This window comes from Corvus brachyrhynchos, unplaced genomic scaffold, assembly GCF_000691975.1.
Source record: "Corvus brachyrhynchos isolate BGI_N302 unplaced genomic scaffold, ASM69197v1 scaffold187, whole genome shotgun sequence".
NCBI lineage: Eukaryota > Metazoa > Chordata > Aves > Passeriformes > Corvidae > Corvus > Corvus brachyrhynchos.
Genome location: NW_008239050.1, coordinates 30,668 through 44,136, shown reverse-complemented (window position 1 = coordinate 44,136; position 13,469 = coordinate 30,668). Strand labels below are relative to the sequence as shown.

The following is a 13,469-nucleotide window of genomic DNA, read 5'->3' as shown; positions in this document are numbered from 1 at the left end:
AATAACACATCTTCCAAAAAGTCGTGGTGGACCAGTTTTCTTTGAGAAGGGGAATTCATTTGGACTTTGAACTCAAGACTCTGTTTTAGCAAAGGAGCTGAGGGAGTTTGTGGTCATTTGTCATTTGGGTGAAAAGTCCAGACTGCAGCTGATTTTTTAATAAAAATGTCAGAACAACTACTTGGACACCAGAACTGAAGTGCAATCAGTAAAGTGTATTTTTAACATGACAGTACTAAACAAGACAGTATATATTTAAATACAAGTAGATTTATATATTTAAATACTCTTTTATATATAATTTTATACATTTAGCTATAATTCCGTTCAGATAATTTGGTTTAACTTGCCTTATGTCTGTGTTTCGTGCTGAGTGAAGAGTGTTAAAATATAACAGAAAGAGTAAATGTCACAAGAGAAAATTTATGCAGATGCTCTCAATTTTCTATTTTTAAAAGAATATTTAAATGTTCACGAGCAAAAGTGTCAACTTTTAAGAGAACTATGTTTTGTCTATTTTTATTTTAGGCTAAAGAAATAATCCTGGCTAAGCAAAAAGTTTCAGCTTCAATTAAGCATTCTGACTGCAATACACAGCAAAAAACCACAAGAAGGTAATTCCTTTTTATCTTCTGCATTAGTTTTATTTTTTTCAGTGTGTTATTCACATGCCAGAATGTGCTTCTTTTATGTTATTGTTGAAAATATGAAAATATCGATTAGTGTAGAGTAAAAGTATGTCTAAAAGCTTTAGATTAATAGCCTGTCTGGTGCTGTTTATTAAAAAATGGTCTCTAATAGCAGAACCAAAAAAGCAGTTATTTTTGCCTATCAGTTCCTTTCCATCAGCTCATTCAGGCTGTTAGCTGGTATATGCTAAAACTAAATCACCTACTGAGAATGGCCTCTGCAGAGCTCCTTGCTATGGAGCCCAAGTCTGGAAACCTTTTAAAAAGCAATGGTTTTGAATCTCTCTCACAAATGTATTTCCTTACTGTTATACAGATTGATCTACTGCTCAAGTAAATAGGTTCAAAAAGAAATTCTGTAAGGTTTTGTAACACAGATCCATCCTATTAAATGTGATGTCAACTCCAGCTCTTGAAATCTTGTAGTTAATGACTGCTCAAAGCAAGTGAATTTCAGTGATGCACTATTTTGTTTTTAACCCTTAGCAAGTGCTACTGTAAATAGACAGTACGGTTTATGAACACTTGCCCTAAGTACAAATACCATGATATATGTTTTAATCTTTCCTTTTCCTTTTGCTGTAGCCAATGGCATTCTTATCAGAATAAGATGTTAACTACAAAGTCTCTTCAGCTCTTTATCTATTTATATTTTAAGTGTTGCACTTGTTCCCTTGCTTGATTTCATTGTGGTGAATGTTGTTAAAAAGGCTAAGCAGCTAGTAAAAAATGGCATTTTGAATCATGGCTGTTCTTGTTCTCAATATTTAGGACACTAGCAAAACGGTTCTGAAAGAGTCAGTTGTAATTAATTTTATTTTTAATTTCTTATTTCCAATAAAAATCAGTCATTAACTTATTTTCTTGATGATCTGCTTTATGAGAAGATGATAGGGCACCTGCAAGAATTTGTTGAGGTTACTAGTGAGCCCCAAGGACTAGGCACCCTTTCCTTAGGCAGCAGTCATTGCAAAAGTGCATCATTTTGATTACTGAGTACGTCAAGTATTTTTAGAAGGTCCAGGCCAAATAGTGGATAGTAACTCTCCATTATATTTGCAAAGTCATGGAAATCAGGTGAAGTCCCTGGTAACTGGAAAAATGGAAATATTGCACCCATTTTTAAAAAGAGTAGAAACGAGGATACTAGGAGCTCATGACCCATCAGCCCCACCTTTGGGATTTCTACTCTGCCTAGGAATTGGTAGGATGGTTGTGTCCAGAGGGGCGTAGGCAATGTCTCAGTCTCTGGATGGAGATCAATGACAAGTGGTGTCCCTCAGGGCCCCATACTGGGACCAGTACATTTTCATGTCAAGCACACTCTCAGCAAGTGTGGGGGTGACTCCAAGCTGGGTGGTGCAGTTCACAAGCCAGAAGATGGGATGCCATCCAGAGGGATGTGGACAAGCTTGAGAAGTGGGTTCATGTGAATGTCATCAGGTTGAACAAGTCAAATGCAGGGTGGTGCACATGGTTCTCAGGACAACCCCTTGTATACATAAAGGCTGGGGATAGAAGGGATTGAGAGCAGCCCTGAGAAGAACTTGGGGATACTGGTGGGTGAAAAACTGGACATGAGCAGGAAGTGTGCACTTGCAGGCCAGAAAGCCAGCCATGTCCTTGCTGGCATCAAAAGCAGTGTGGGCAGCAGGTTGAGGGATAGGATTCTCCCTCTCTGCTCTGCTCTACCAAGACCACACCTGGAGTGCTGCACCCAGCTCTGGTATCTTCAGTACAGGAAAGACATGGACCTGCTGGAGCCAGTCCAGAGGAGGCCCACAAAAAGTATTAGAGGGCTGGAGTACCTCTCCTATGAGGAAAGGCTGAGAGAGTCTGGGTTCTTCAGTCTGGAAAAGATAAGGCTTCAGGGAGACCTTCTAGCAGCCTTTCATACTAATAAGGATCTTATAAGAAAGATGGGGACAGATTTTTTAATAAGGCCTCTAGAGAAAGGACAAGGCATAATTGTTTTAAAGTATAAGAGGGGAAAGATCGAAGAAAGATATAAGAAAGAATTTTTGTATTATGAGGGTGGTGAAACACTGTCAGTAGTTGCCCAGAGAGGTGGTGGATGCCCCGTCCCAGTAAACATTCAAGGTCAGGTTGAATGGGGCTCTGAGCAGCCTGATTTAGTTGAGGATCTCCCTTGCTCATTGCAGAGGGGTTGGACTAGATGATCTGTAAATTTCTCTTCCAACCAAAACCATTCTGTGAGTCTATTTTATGACTCTTTGCAAAAGGAATGGTGCTTTTCCACAGAAGTACAGCTAAAGCTTTAAATGCATTACAAGAAATAAATTAAAAAAGCAACTTGTATATTAGGAAACTATATTTCCTTAGAGCCCTCTGTTTGCCTTTAGTTTTGGCTGCACAGTAAATGTTTAAATAATAATGGGAGCATGGAAGTAATAATGTGAAATGGTGCCCTTTCCTGCCAGCTGACGAACTAAAGATACACCGTGGCATAGTGGAACTCCAAGAATTTGTGTTTCATTTCTGTGCAGTTTTAAGTAATTATGAACATGCTTCTTGCAGATTTTGAGGGCTAAAATATCACAGGAATATATATCACAAAGGCAGAAGTAGGAAAAGAGTCTTTGAATTACACTTCTTTCTAAAAATAGTAAGTTTTGACCTCTTTAGCTGAAAAGTCGCTGACTAGCCAGATGTTAAAAATTTGCCGAATAGTTGTCTCTTAGATTACAGAAGAACATTCATTACAGTGATTACACTTGACAGCTACAGATGTCTTAGCTAAATGCTGTCAGACATATAAACTGCCAAACTGTAATGTAGAGCTTTAAATCTCTTTAACTCTTGTTAGCTAGATTACATGATGATACTGTCATTACTTCTGCCATGTATGAGAGATTTCTTCTGTAACTATATACAAAACTGTATTTTGAGCCCTCAAAGAGGCAAGTTTCTGTGGAAGGAATTTGACAGACTGATCTATTATACTTACAAAGCCTCTGTTAGTGCAGTAGCTGAGTGTGCCATTCCTTACTGGAACTGGCCTCACAGTTCAGTTTTAAGATACCAAAGTTGAGTTCTCCACAGCTGCATAGGGGAAATTCGGAGGTAGGTAGGAACTGACTTTTCTGAAGTTGCACTGGAAATCTTAAGAGCAACAGTTACACAAAGTCAACAATCCTTCACTCATACCTACAGCTTTAGACTATTTTTTCTTTAGTGTGTTGGAGAAGAAAAAAATTAAATAAAACTCCAAATATCTCTAATAAATATACACACATTTGAATTCCTCCAGTAAAGAAAGCTACATAGGAATACTACAACATTTTTCTTTCATTTTTGGAGTTTTCTTGGATTTTTTTGTTTTGTTTTTTATTACTGTAGATCTTTATATACAGAGAGGTTGAGAAATGCAGCCAGAGAATGGTTTAATTTGAAGAGGCAAAGGAATGGAGTGGCAATTTTTGCAGAATTCAGAACTAATCGGCAAGTTCTGATCTATACACACCTTTTATAATTAAGTAAGGAATGCAAGGTAGAGGTGATTTCTATTTTTCTTGTTCAGGCATTGCAAATCTGACTACCCCAAGTGTCTTTTCCCGTCTTAGCTACGCAAGAGAGCACTGGGTGACTAAGCCAGCACATGCTCTAGAGAATACCATGTATAATTAAGTTGGAAATCTGACTTATATTCCACTGGAATCGGATCTTAGTGGCAGTGCACAATGTATGGCTTTTGGCAATTTTTTGTTTTGTTTTGTTTCGGTTTGGTTTGGTTTGGTTTATTTTTTCCATCTGGACTCTTGCAGAGAAGAAAAAGAAAAATATGTTACTGGATTGTCCACCTCTGTCTGCTGGTGCACCTATAAATTCCTTTGAAGAGGTTATCCAGTTCCAAACAAATTTCACTAATTGGGAGAGACATAAAATATGTAAAGTTACCTGTAAATTATATTGAAGTTGAGAATGAGAAAACCTGTATGTTTTTAATCACTGTTGGATTTTAATTCCAACCTTTTTCTAGCAAACATATCATACTAAGACTCATTAACAGAACTTCTTTTATGTGTTGCAGTTTCAGTGATAAACAAGCATTACTTCACTTTTTTTGGAGAAGTCTTTGGTTTTAGTTAAGCTTTTTTTTGCTTATTAACACATTAAAAAAAAAAGACTGATTATTTCAAAAATTCTCTACAGTTGTCTCACTTGAGATGTAACAGTGTTGCTGAAGATGAAACATACTGCAAAGCTCTGTTTTACTGGATGACCCTGATTTAGCTTGGTTCGTTTTGGTGGAGAAGAGGCAAAGAACAAATCTATGGGAAAAAATCGTAGATGTAAGAGTAAGAATCTTTCTTTGGAAGTGAGAAGTTCTAATTTGAATTCTTGAAGTTGTCCTTGTGAAGTATCAGAATACTGCCTTTCCACAGACTGAATCACTGAACATCTCTCCCAGTCTTACATTCCTACAGCTTGCACGCAGAGGGATAGAGATGTGATGAGTTGGAAGGGGGAGAACACCATGTTATGAGGAGAAATACAGTAGAACAAAGTGAGTGATTTCCTCAGGACTGGGAAGGGGAGATAAGATGAGGTCAGAAACTGAATGGTGTTGCAGACGAACTGATCTGAAAGAGCTGCAGGAGGGTTTATGTGATCTTTCAGAACCCAAATTCTCTTCTGTGTCTAAACCAAGCACAAACGTTTCAATGGGAAGAAAGCCAAGCATGTCTGAAGAGTGGCCTGAATGACAGATGAGTAAATGTGTGCAAAGATCACAAATGGCAAGTCAGTTATCAGTTCTATTGAGAGGTGATGCCTTTGATAAATACCTGGGATTAGATCACAGATATTAAGAGTTGAATAGTTTGCAGAATTAATATTTTCTGACAATGAAGCTTGCTAGCTGTCATGAAGACATTGAGAACTTTTAGACTGCAAGTAATATTGTATGGGAAGGTGGGAATCATAGAAATTGTAATTCAGTGAACTTCTTAACCAGAAAGTGTAGTCAGCTGTGACTAAGCAACATATTAAAAATGTTTTTTACTCAAATTAATCTCAAAGTATGGATTTATTAACATTCTCATAGAGGCCTGGAGCTAATCAAAGCAGAGGGTGTACATCTCTATCATTTGACTAATGAGCTGGGTTGCCTCAGAAGTGATTTGAAAATTAATTTGCACACAGGCATCTGATAATCCCTAACTTTAATAAAGGTGAGAAGGCTTCAGAAATGTGCACTTCTGGATAAAGCATTCTCAAGAGAACAATTCAGTTAGCTCCTGATCTCTGCAGTCTAAAGCAGTCTTGTTGTGCATATGGGACAAGGACAAAAGTCTGAGGGCAGAGATGGACTTAAAAGTTGCCTTCTAACATTCCATAACTTTGAAAAAACTTTGTTAGAATAAAGTGTGTTTTCAGTATATGTTTCCCAAGTGTTTAATACTTTCAAGTTTGGCTGACAAATTTAACAGTGAAAGGAGTGAAAATAAGATGATATTATAGCCACATGTAGAAATTCAGAGTCAATTTGCATGTTGCAGGTATTGGAGCATATTTCTTGCTTGCAGACAAGGTCAGTTTAAAATTTACTAACTTGAAGTGATTATTCAAAAGAAGGAAAGGGATGGAACAGTGAAGTTGAAAATGTCACAGTGACTACAATTTTCTGTCATAATTTTAGAAACATGGACACTAGTAATATATACATTCTCAGTCTGGTGAATCCTATTTGTGAAATATATTTGTCTTTTAGAGCAGAATGATGTAGATATCATCAGCCTTTTATTTATCAGAACATTTACCACTGATTTATTAGTACTTCTTCATGGACATTTAGTCCCTGAAAAATGAATTTGATTCTACTAGGATTCATGTCTTCCCACTGATTCCGAAGACTCCAGTTACAGCTTCATTTCAGATTACACACATATATGGAGATTTGAAAGGCCTCTTACACAATGAAAGAGGAATTAATTTTCCAGGTACTTAAAAAAACGTAATTATTTGCTTAGATTACCTAGTAGATTTTTTCTAAGTTTATATTCTCAAAAGTTGAGACCAGAGTATGACAAGTGTCACACATTCACCATCAGTTTTTAACATACCTAAATAAAGATTTGTCTTCTCTAAGCTCTCAAATAGTTGTCATTCCATATACTGGAATCACTCAGGTTTTTTATTCATGAAAATGATTTATTAGTACTTTTTCTGGGATGATAATAATTTTTTGTCCTTTTTCATTCACAATGTTAAAAGATTTGAAAAAGTGCCTCTTCAAGGCTGTTGGTTGTGACTCCTAAATATTTTTAGATATCCTGATACCAGAAAGGAAACTTTCAATAACATGTCAATAACCATATATTCTGGCTCAAAGATATGAGAAATCTCTAGTTATCTAAATTTTGTTGAAATTCTGAAGTTGAAACAGGGTAATGTAACTGTCAAATCATTTAAATATCAAGTATGGGGATTAAGGACTGTGTAGACAAAAATGTAAATTATCAAGAAATACCAAATTATCAGATATGCAGCATGTCACAGACCAGATTGCAGGGTGCAATAGTTATGCAAAATTTTCTTTATTGTGGAGTCTTCTAATTTTATTCTTTAAAAGCATAATCAAACTGTGTGGAGGTAGAAATAACCTTTTCAAGGGAAAAAAATGTCAGGAAGAAAGGATTTAATTTATTTTTGTGTGGTGCTCTAGTGTTTGACCATAATTTTTTAGGTAGAGAACACTCAGCAGCAGGTAGCAGTGCCAAAAACTGTGAGCTTTATCAGTTTTTAAACCTGAACTTGAAATAGTTTGCAAACACTGAGATTTTCGGATATGTTCTGTAGCTGGTCCTGCAAAGAATATTTTTGTTTCCATAACAGCTGTTTTACCATTGCTCTTGGAAGAGCTTCAGCAACAAGATGATTTTTATTCTGCTAGGTAGAATTACATGGAAAAAACCCTTATTCTTTCTACAAAATATGTTCAGGTGGTTACCCTTGACCTCATCAATACCCAGCCTCTTTTGCATAGATTGCATGATGAGAGCAGCAGCTGCTCAGCAGCTCTGTGTCGTAGCTGCACAGATTTCAGCCTGAGTCTTGCTGTCAGCCAATAGTTTATCATGGTAGCTGTGATACCACTGTGGAGCTTTACCAAACAAGTATAGAACGTTTGATCATGTTCATGTAAGTACATAAAAATCCACTTCCTTTCTGGAAAAAATAATTTGTGCTTGATTCTCAGTCTTACCTGTTGCCTGTAGCTAAGATACTTCAAGATTACATGTGTTGATGAAATTTTGAGAATGGCTGATGCAATAACCTTTTCATAGCTTGTTGGTGTGGAGTGTTACTTATGATACTCACTGTTAATTCTTTTTGGGTGTACTGAAGTTTATTCTGCTACAAAGAAATAAGATATTCAAACTCCATGATTATGTTTTTATGACTGACAATTTGTACAACTTTAGAGCTGTTGAACAAATGTGAAATACCACTACTAATTAAAATACTTCAAATTAAGGAAATTCTTTTCTAGCATGTGATGGAAGTAATGGACGAGCCTAATTTATTTTCATGTTTATGCTTTTTTAGCTTTTTTTTTAGGTGCTTCAGATTTGTGGTAAATCATTAGTTTAAGAGTCTGGACAGGGTCTGCTCTCTTTGCAATCTCGCCAACAGCTATTGACAAAGTGATTCCAGGTCACAGCACATCAAGAAACAAAAATGCCCTTTACTTTTTGGGGATGAACATTTTTTTCAGAATGTTGCCACAAATTGAACGTATTTTTGTTTCATTAAATAGTATAGTCCAATATCAGAAAAAAAAATCTAGCTTTGTAAATTGGAGAATTTCAGGCTAAAGAAATAAGACTTCTCTTGTATTGTTTTCATTACCCATAAAATTCTACTCTGAGTAATTTTTTCTTATGCCACTATTTGGAAAAGATTTATCCAGATTATTAAAGCAGGCAGCTTCTCTGGCTGTTTTCTGCTCAGAAAAATTGATCAAATAATTCCTTTAGTACAAGAAAAATCTGGTGGCATAGAGCTAAAAGAGGTGGTTAGGCTGGTGACTGCCTCTTCTGGCACTCATGCTTTCCTCAGCACAGCATAGGAGCAGAGGAGGAGCCCTCCCACGCGCCCCTCTGCATCTCTCCTATAGTTCGACAGAGATCCTGCACACAGGTGAGGGCTGGGATGCCTGCTCAGATCTCCCAGAGCCTTGATGAAGAAACATTGCCACAATTTGGAAGCTGCCCTGCAAAACTCTCTCTATTTTAACAACTAAAGATGGTGCATTTTCAGTGTAAAATCTTTTATTGTACTTTATTTACAAATTTTCATTACCTTTCAAGAAATGCATTCTGTCATGCATTGACTTTGCCTCCGTCTTGTTTGTTCTCTTGCTAAGGAGCCTTTCTGATCTCCTGGGTAGACAGAGTTTTCTCACATCTCTGAAGGGTGAGGCGCTGTCTTTTCTAATGCTGAGCTGGGAACTGTGGCTCAGTATAAAATGGAGTATGAAGATGTACAAATCATGTTGTAATTTGAAGAAATTAAATGTACAATTAAATTTCCATTTTGCCATTTTTTCATATAAACAGTTACAAATTGCATGAAAGCAGGTTCTATTTTTTCCATTTAATCATTGAGCTTCTCTATTAGAAAAGAATAATGAGATTAAATGCTGCAAGACAGAGAGTATGTTTCAAATCTTTGATCATTGGGTGATGTGGATAGGTTGCCTTAATGAGTGGCCAGTACACATTTCTAAATGTCATCTGAAAGAGTATCCTTAATAGCAATAGAATCTGAAAGTTGTGTTAAAGTTCTGACTTTTTAAATAATTTAATTTTTTTTCATAATAAAAACATGGTGAGGATTCATATTGCCAAAATATAAAAATTAGTTGATCAAGGCAGACAAGTCCCTACAATTGTATTTTCTCTCTAAATGAAAGTGTTTCTGTTTTCAAAAGATGGACCTGGCACCTAGAAATTAAGGGACAGCCAGTGTGAAGGAACTGTGTAAAAAGGAACAGAAAAAACCCCCAAAAAACCAATTAGATTTATAAAAATGCTCTTACATCAAAAGCCAACCATTTGTATTGTGATACCAGCAGTCACTATGTTTTGATATAAAGGGAGTTACAGAGATCAAAAATTAACTTTTGAAGTCTAGAGACTATGGATTCTTTTGTACAAAATCTTAGAGATTTTGTATTACTTTTATGTGTTTACACTTAGGGTTTTTATTTAGCAATCAATTTTCAAGTTACAAGAACTCTTAACTCTGGTTTAATTGGACTTAGTAACAACCCTCATACCAAAGTCAATGTGTTTATAAACAGGCACCCAAAATAGAATCATAGAATCACATAATAAATTCAAACAGTTCTGCTTTATTTGACACTGAAATTAAGGGTTTCTTCCATTTATTTCCCTGTTGTCTCAGGAGTGGACAAGTTGAGAAGTTAGAAGTGGATCCTAGTAAATATTCATTCCCTGATGTGACAAAGATAATCCAAGAAAAGGAACGAACTGGACAGGGACCTATAAAGCTCCAACCACAGAAGGTTACAGAGGTTAAGAAGAGCAGTGTTGATTTTGAAAATAATGAAGATGTTCCTCCCTTAATTTGAAACATTCTGGAATAGTCCCTCTATACGTAACATGAATGCTTATGTTGAATTCATGACCCTATGTGTAAATAAAATAAAACAGAGCTGAAGTTGGCAATATCATTACATTTCTTAACAGTAACTTTTTTATGCCAGTGTTTTCTGCTGCATTTTCTGTTAGTATATTGCTATATAAATTCTTTTTCTAGATTGTTTTCTTAATAACTCTGAAATTAGAATAGGGGCCTTGTATCAGAGATCACCATTTCTTCAAAGATTTTACTGTCTGGGTTGAAAGATGAAGCATTACTGTGAAAAAGAGAAACAGAAGGAAGAAAGCAGTTGTAACAAGATTTATGATTTTTCTCATTAAACTAAGGATAGGAAAAATCCCTGTGTATTCCTTCAGTGTTTTCATTTTCATGAAGGACAGTAGGAGAAAAGGGTATTGTTAGAGTGAGAGATATTGCTATAATCTACCATACATCACTGGATCTCCAGCATAATGCTCAGCTCCTGGATTCTGGAGCTCATCTAATAATACCACTCCTTGAAGATTTTGGGAGAGAATAAAGAGAAACTTCAAGCAAAAAATAAATTTTGAGTGACTTTCATTACCTTCCTTATGCATTTGTAATTGTTTATAAATGAAGACTTCATTTGAGAAAGAAAATGCTTCAGATTCAAATCAGCTTTTCCTTCTAGTCAAGAGCCAGCAAAGTCAGGAAGAATCAAGCAATATTTTCTGATTAGAATTTGTTTTCATCCTTAAGATAGAAAATTAATGAGTTGCATTTATTACTGAACCACTGTTTAAGTTCAGATAGTGGCCACAGTATCCTCAGCACATAGGCAAGTTCATAGCACATCCTTTGAAAGTGCTGTATCACTAATTGTGAAAAACATCATGCAAAAAACTCAGCAGTTTGAATGAAAATATTCCCACTGAATTCTGGGAATTTTAAGCCACTCTAAAGTGCTTTACGATTCTTCACAGATGTTTAATGTAAGACAAATAGTCTATCTTAAAGTGCACTGAAGAGAAGTAGAAAATATCTGTCATCTTGGGCTGATGGATTGAACTGATGCATTTTCTTTGGTTGCAGTTTGAAATGGATATAGGATAAAAAAATGAAGTTTCGTACTAATGCTGCATATACTAAAAGCTGAAAAGAAAATTTATATATCTCAAAGATGTAAACCAAAGTTGAATTTGGGCATCATCTGAGGTACTGTCATATCATCTTGGATTTTTCTTTTGCAGTGACTCAATTTTTCCAGCTCCAGAATAAATTCTTCAATGATACAAGCCTCTGAGCCCTGGAATCTATTTAATCAGCTCTGCTCTGGTTAATGGAGTATAAAAACATCAACTGCTTTTGCAATATGTCCCAATTCACTAGAAATGCCTAATCTTGCTAGCTAACTATGGAAAAGACAAATTTTATCTCTTGATCTCACTGAGTAGTAATATGCCTGTAGGGTGAGCGTGGATAATTTTCTGGATTGCACATCAGCATTCTGTGCTTGAGATTGCACAGGGTTGATCAAGGCAGGATCAACCTGTCCCTGCCCCGGGGGTGGCAGGATGTCAGGGACAAGCAGGTTCCAGCAAGGGCCAAAGGTGACAGTGCTGCAGGAGGAGGAGCTGAGGAGGGAACTGCAGCAGCGGCCCGTAAGTGGAACTGGAGGAGGAGGGGAGAAGGAGGGGCTGCAGGCTCAGAGAAGGGATCCCCCCTTGGCAGCCCCAGAGAGACCCCCTTGGAGCAGAGACCCCGTTGCAGCCCAGGGAGAGCCTGGGATTCCTAAAAGTTGATGCTGTTTTATGTAACTGTGCAGCCCTAATCAGAAAACAGGCAACAGATAATGTAAATTTTAGCAGTCGGATGGGCAATTTATGTTTTTATTCCTTTCAAGTGTACTTCCTTTGGTTTTGAAAGTACGAATTTTGCTGAGATAGGTGAAGAAAAAAGGCTCCACTGCATATTTGAAGACAAAAATCAGTAAATCTTGGCGGCTGATCCAAAATTTTGTTAATTTCCTGTAATTTCATTGATTGCTGTGGGGATTTCCTGATGTTTCTAAGAGGTAAACCTTCTGCAGGCTTTCCTCTTTTTCTTCATTGCTTATTTCTGAAAATCTTGTAGGGACAATCAACCTTTCAGATCTTCAGCAAATATGGATGAACCTGTCAGGAGTTTCAGAAAATTGTGAAAACAGAGGCATCCAGGCAGCCTGGTCAGGTATGGTTATTTTATTTTTTCATAAAAAGAGAGCTATAAAAATTAATCTCTAATGTCAAACCAAAGGACAATACAATTTAATCTTTCCCCATTCCGACTCAGTTCTTTTTTCATCTGGTTTCATTGTGAATAGATTTGGCTCTGATTTTGGGGGGGGGGGGGGGAAGGGGAATAAAAAATGTATTGAGCTACAATAACACATCATAGGAAAACTGATAGCAGGTACCAAAATATACTTGGAACTACTGAAGAAAGAGTTGTTTCACATGGTAACATAATCTTGGGATCCAGCCTGAAAATGGAGTATATTCTGAGAATCAGCTTCAATAAACCTCTCAACTGAGTATGGGCCATGGAGAACAGCAGCAGAGGTTGATCACAGAGAGACAAAGTGCATGAGCAGAAGATGAAAACAGTGACCCACAAGAGCATAAACACACCTTACAAAATTACTGATCACTAAGACAATGCAATTTTGAGAAAAGAGGACAAAAGAGGACAAAAGACACGCAGCCAACATAGATAAAATATGCCCCGTATAGTGAAAATGAAAAGATAACGAAAGGAATAAAGATAGTCACAGCCCCCACCAGAGGAAGGAAGAGCAAAGGAGGGAACTCCACCATTGTCTCCCCCAGTTAAGGACATGGCAGCTGAACAAACCCATTGCGTGTCTGCAACACTATTCCCCTACTTAGAGCTGACAAAAAAGGGCTGCTTTTTGATTTGCCACTTGCCTCATTCTGCCACTGCAGACTCAGCAGTTGTATGTACAACATTATCTCTTACTATATAATTGGGTTAAGTAGATGAAAATTTCAGAAAGCACTGAGTGTGTGTTGTGATCTAACTAGATGACTGGATGAATTTTAGCAGTATGCGGTTGATGGATTTATTCAACATCCAGTAGACAGGAGATGGATGGGGTTAATGACA

General features: G+C 36.8%; 1 protein-coding gene across 1 annotated transcript in view; it reads left to right on the top strand.

Annotated features, from left to right (window-relative positions):
- LRRC6 (leucine rich repeat containing 6) overlaps positions 1-11,599 on the top strand; it is a 35,910-nt gene extending 24,311 nt beyond the window's left edge. The window contains exons 11-12 of the mRNA XM_017739043.1: positions 529-614; positions 10,125-11,599. Of these exons, the coding sequence (XP_017594532.1) occupies positions 529-614; positions 10,125-10,311 (273 nt within the window). The 3' untranslated portion in view covers positions 10,312-11,599. The remainder of the gene's footprint in view (positions 1-528; positions 615-10,124) is intronic.
- Positions 11,600-13,469: the final 1,870 nt, after the last annotated feature.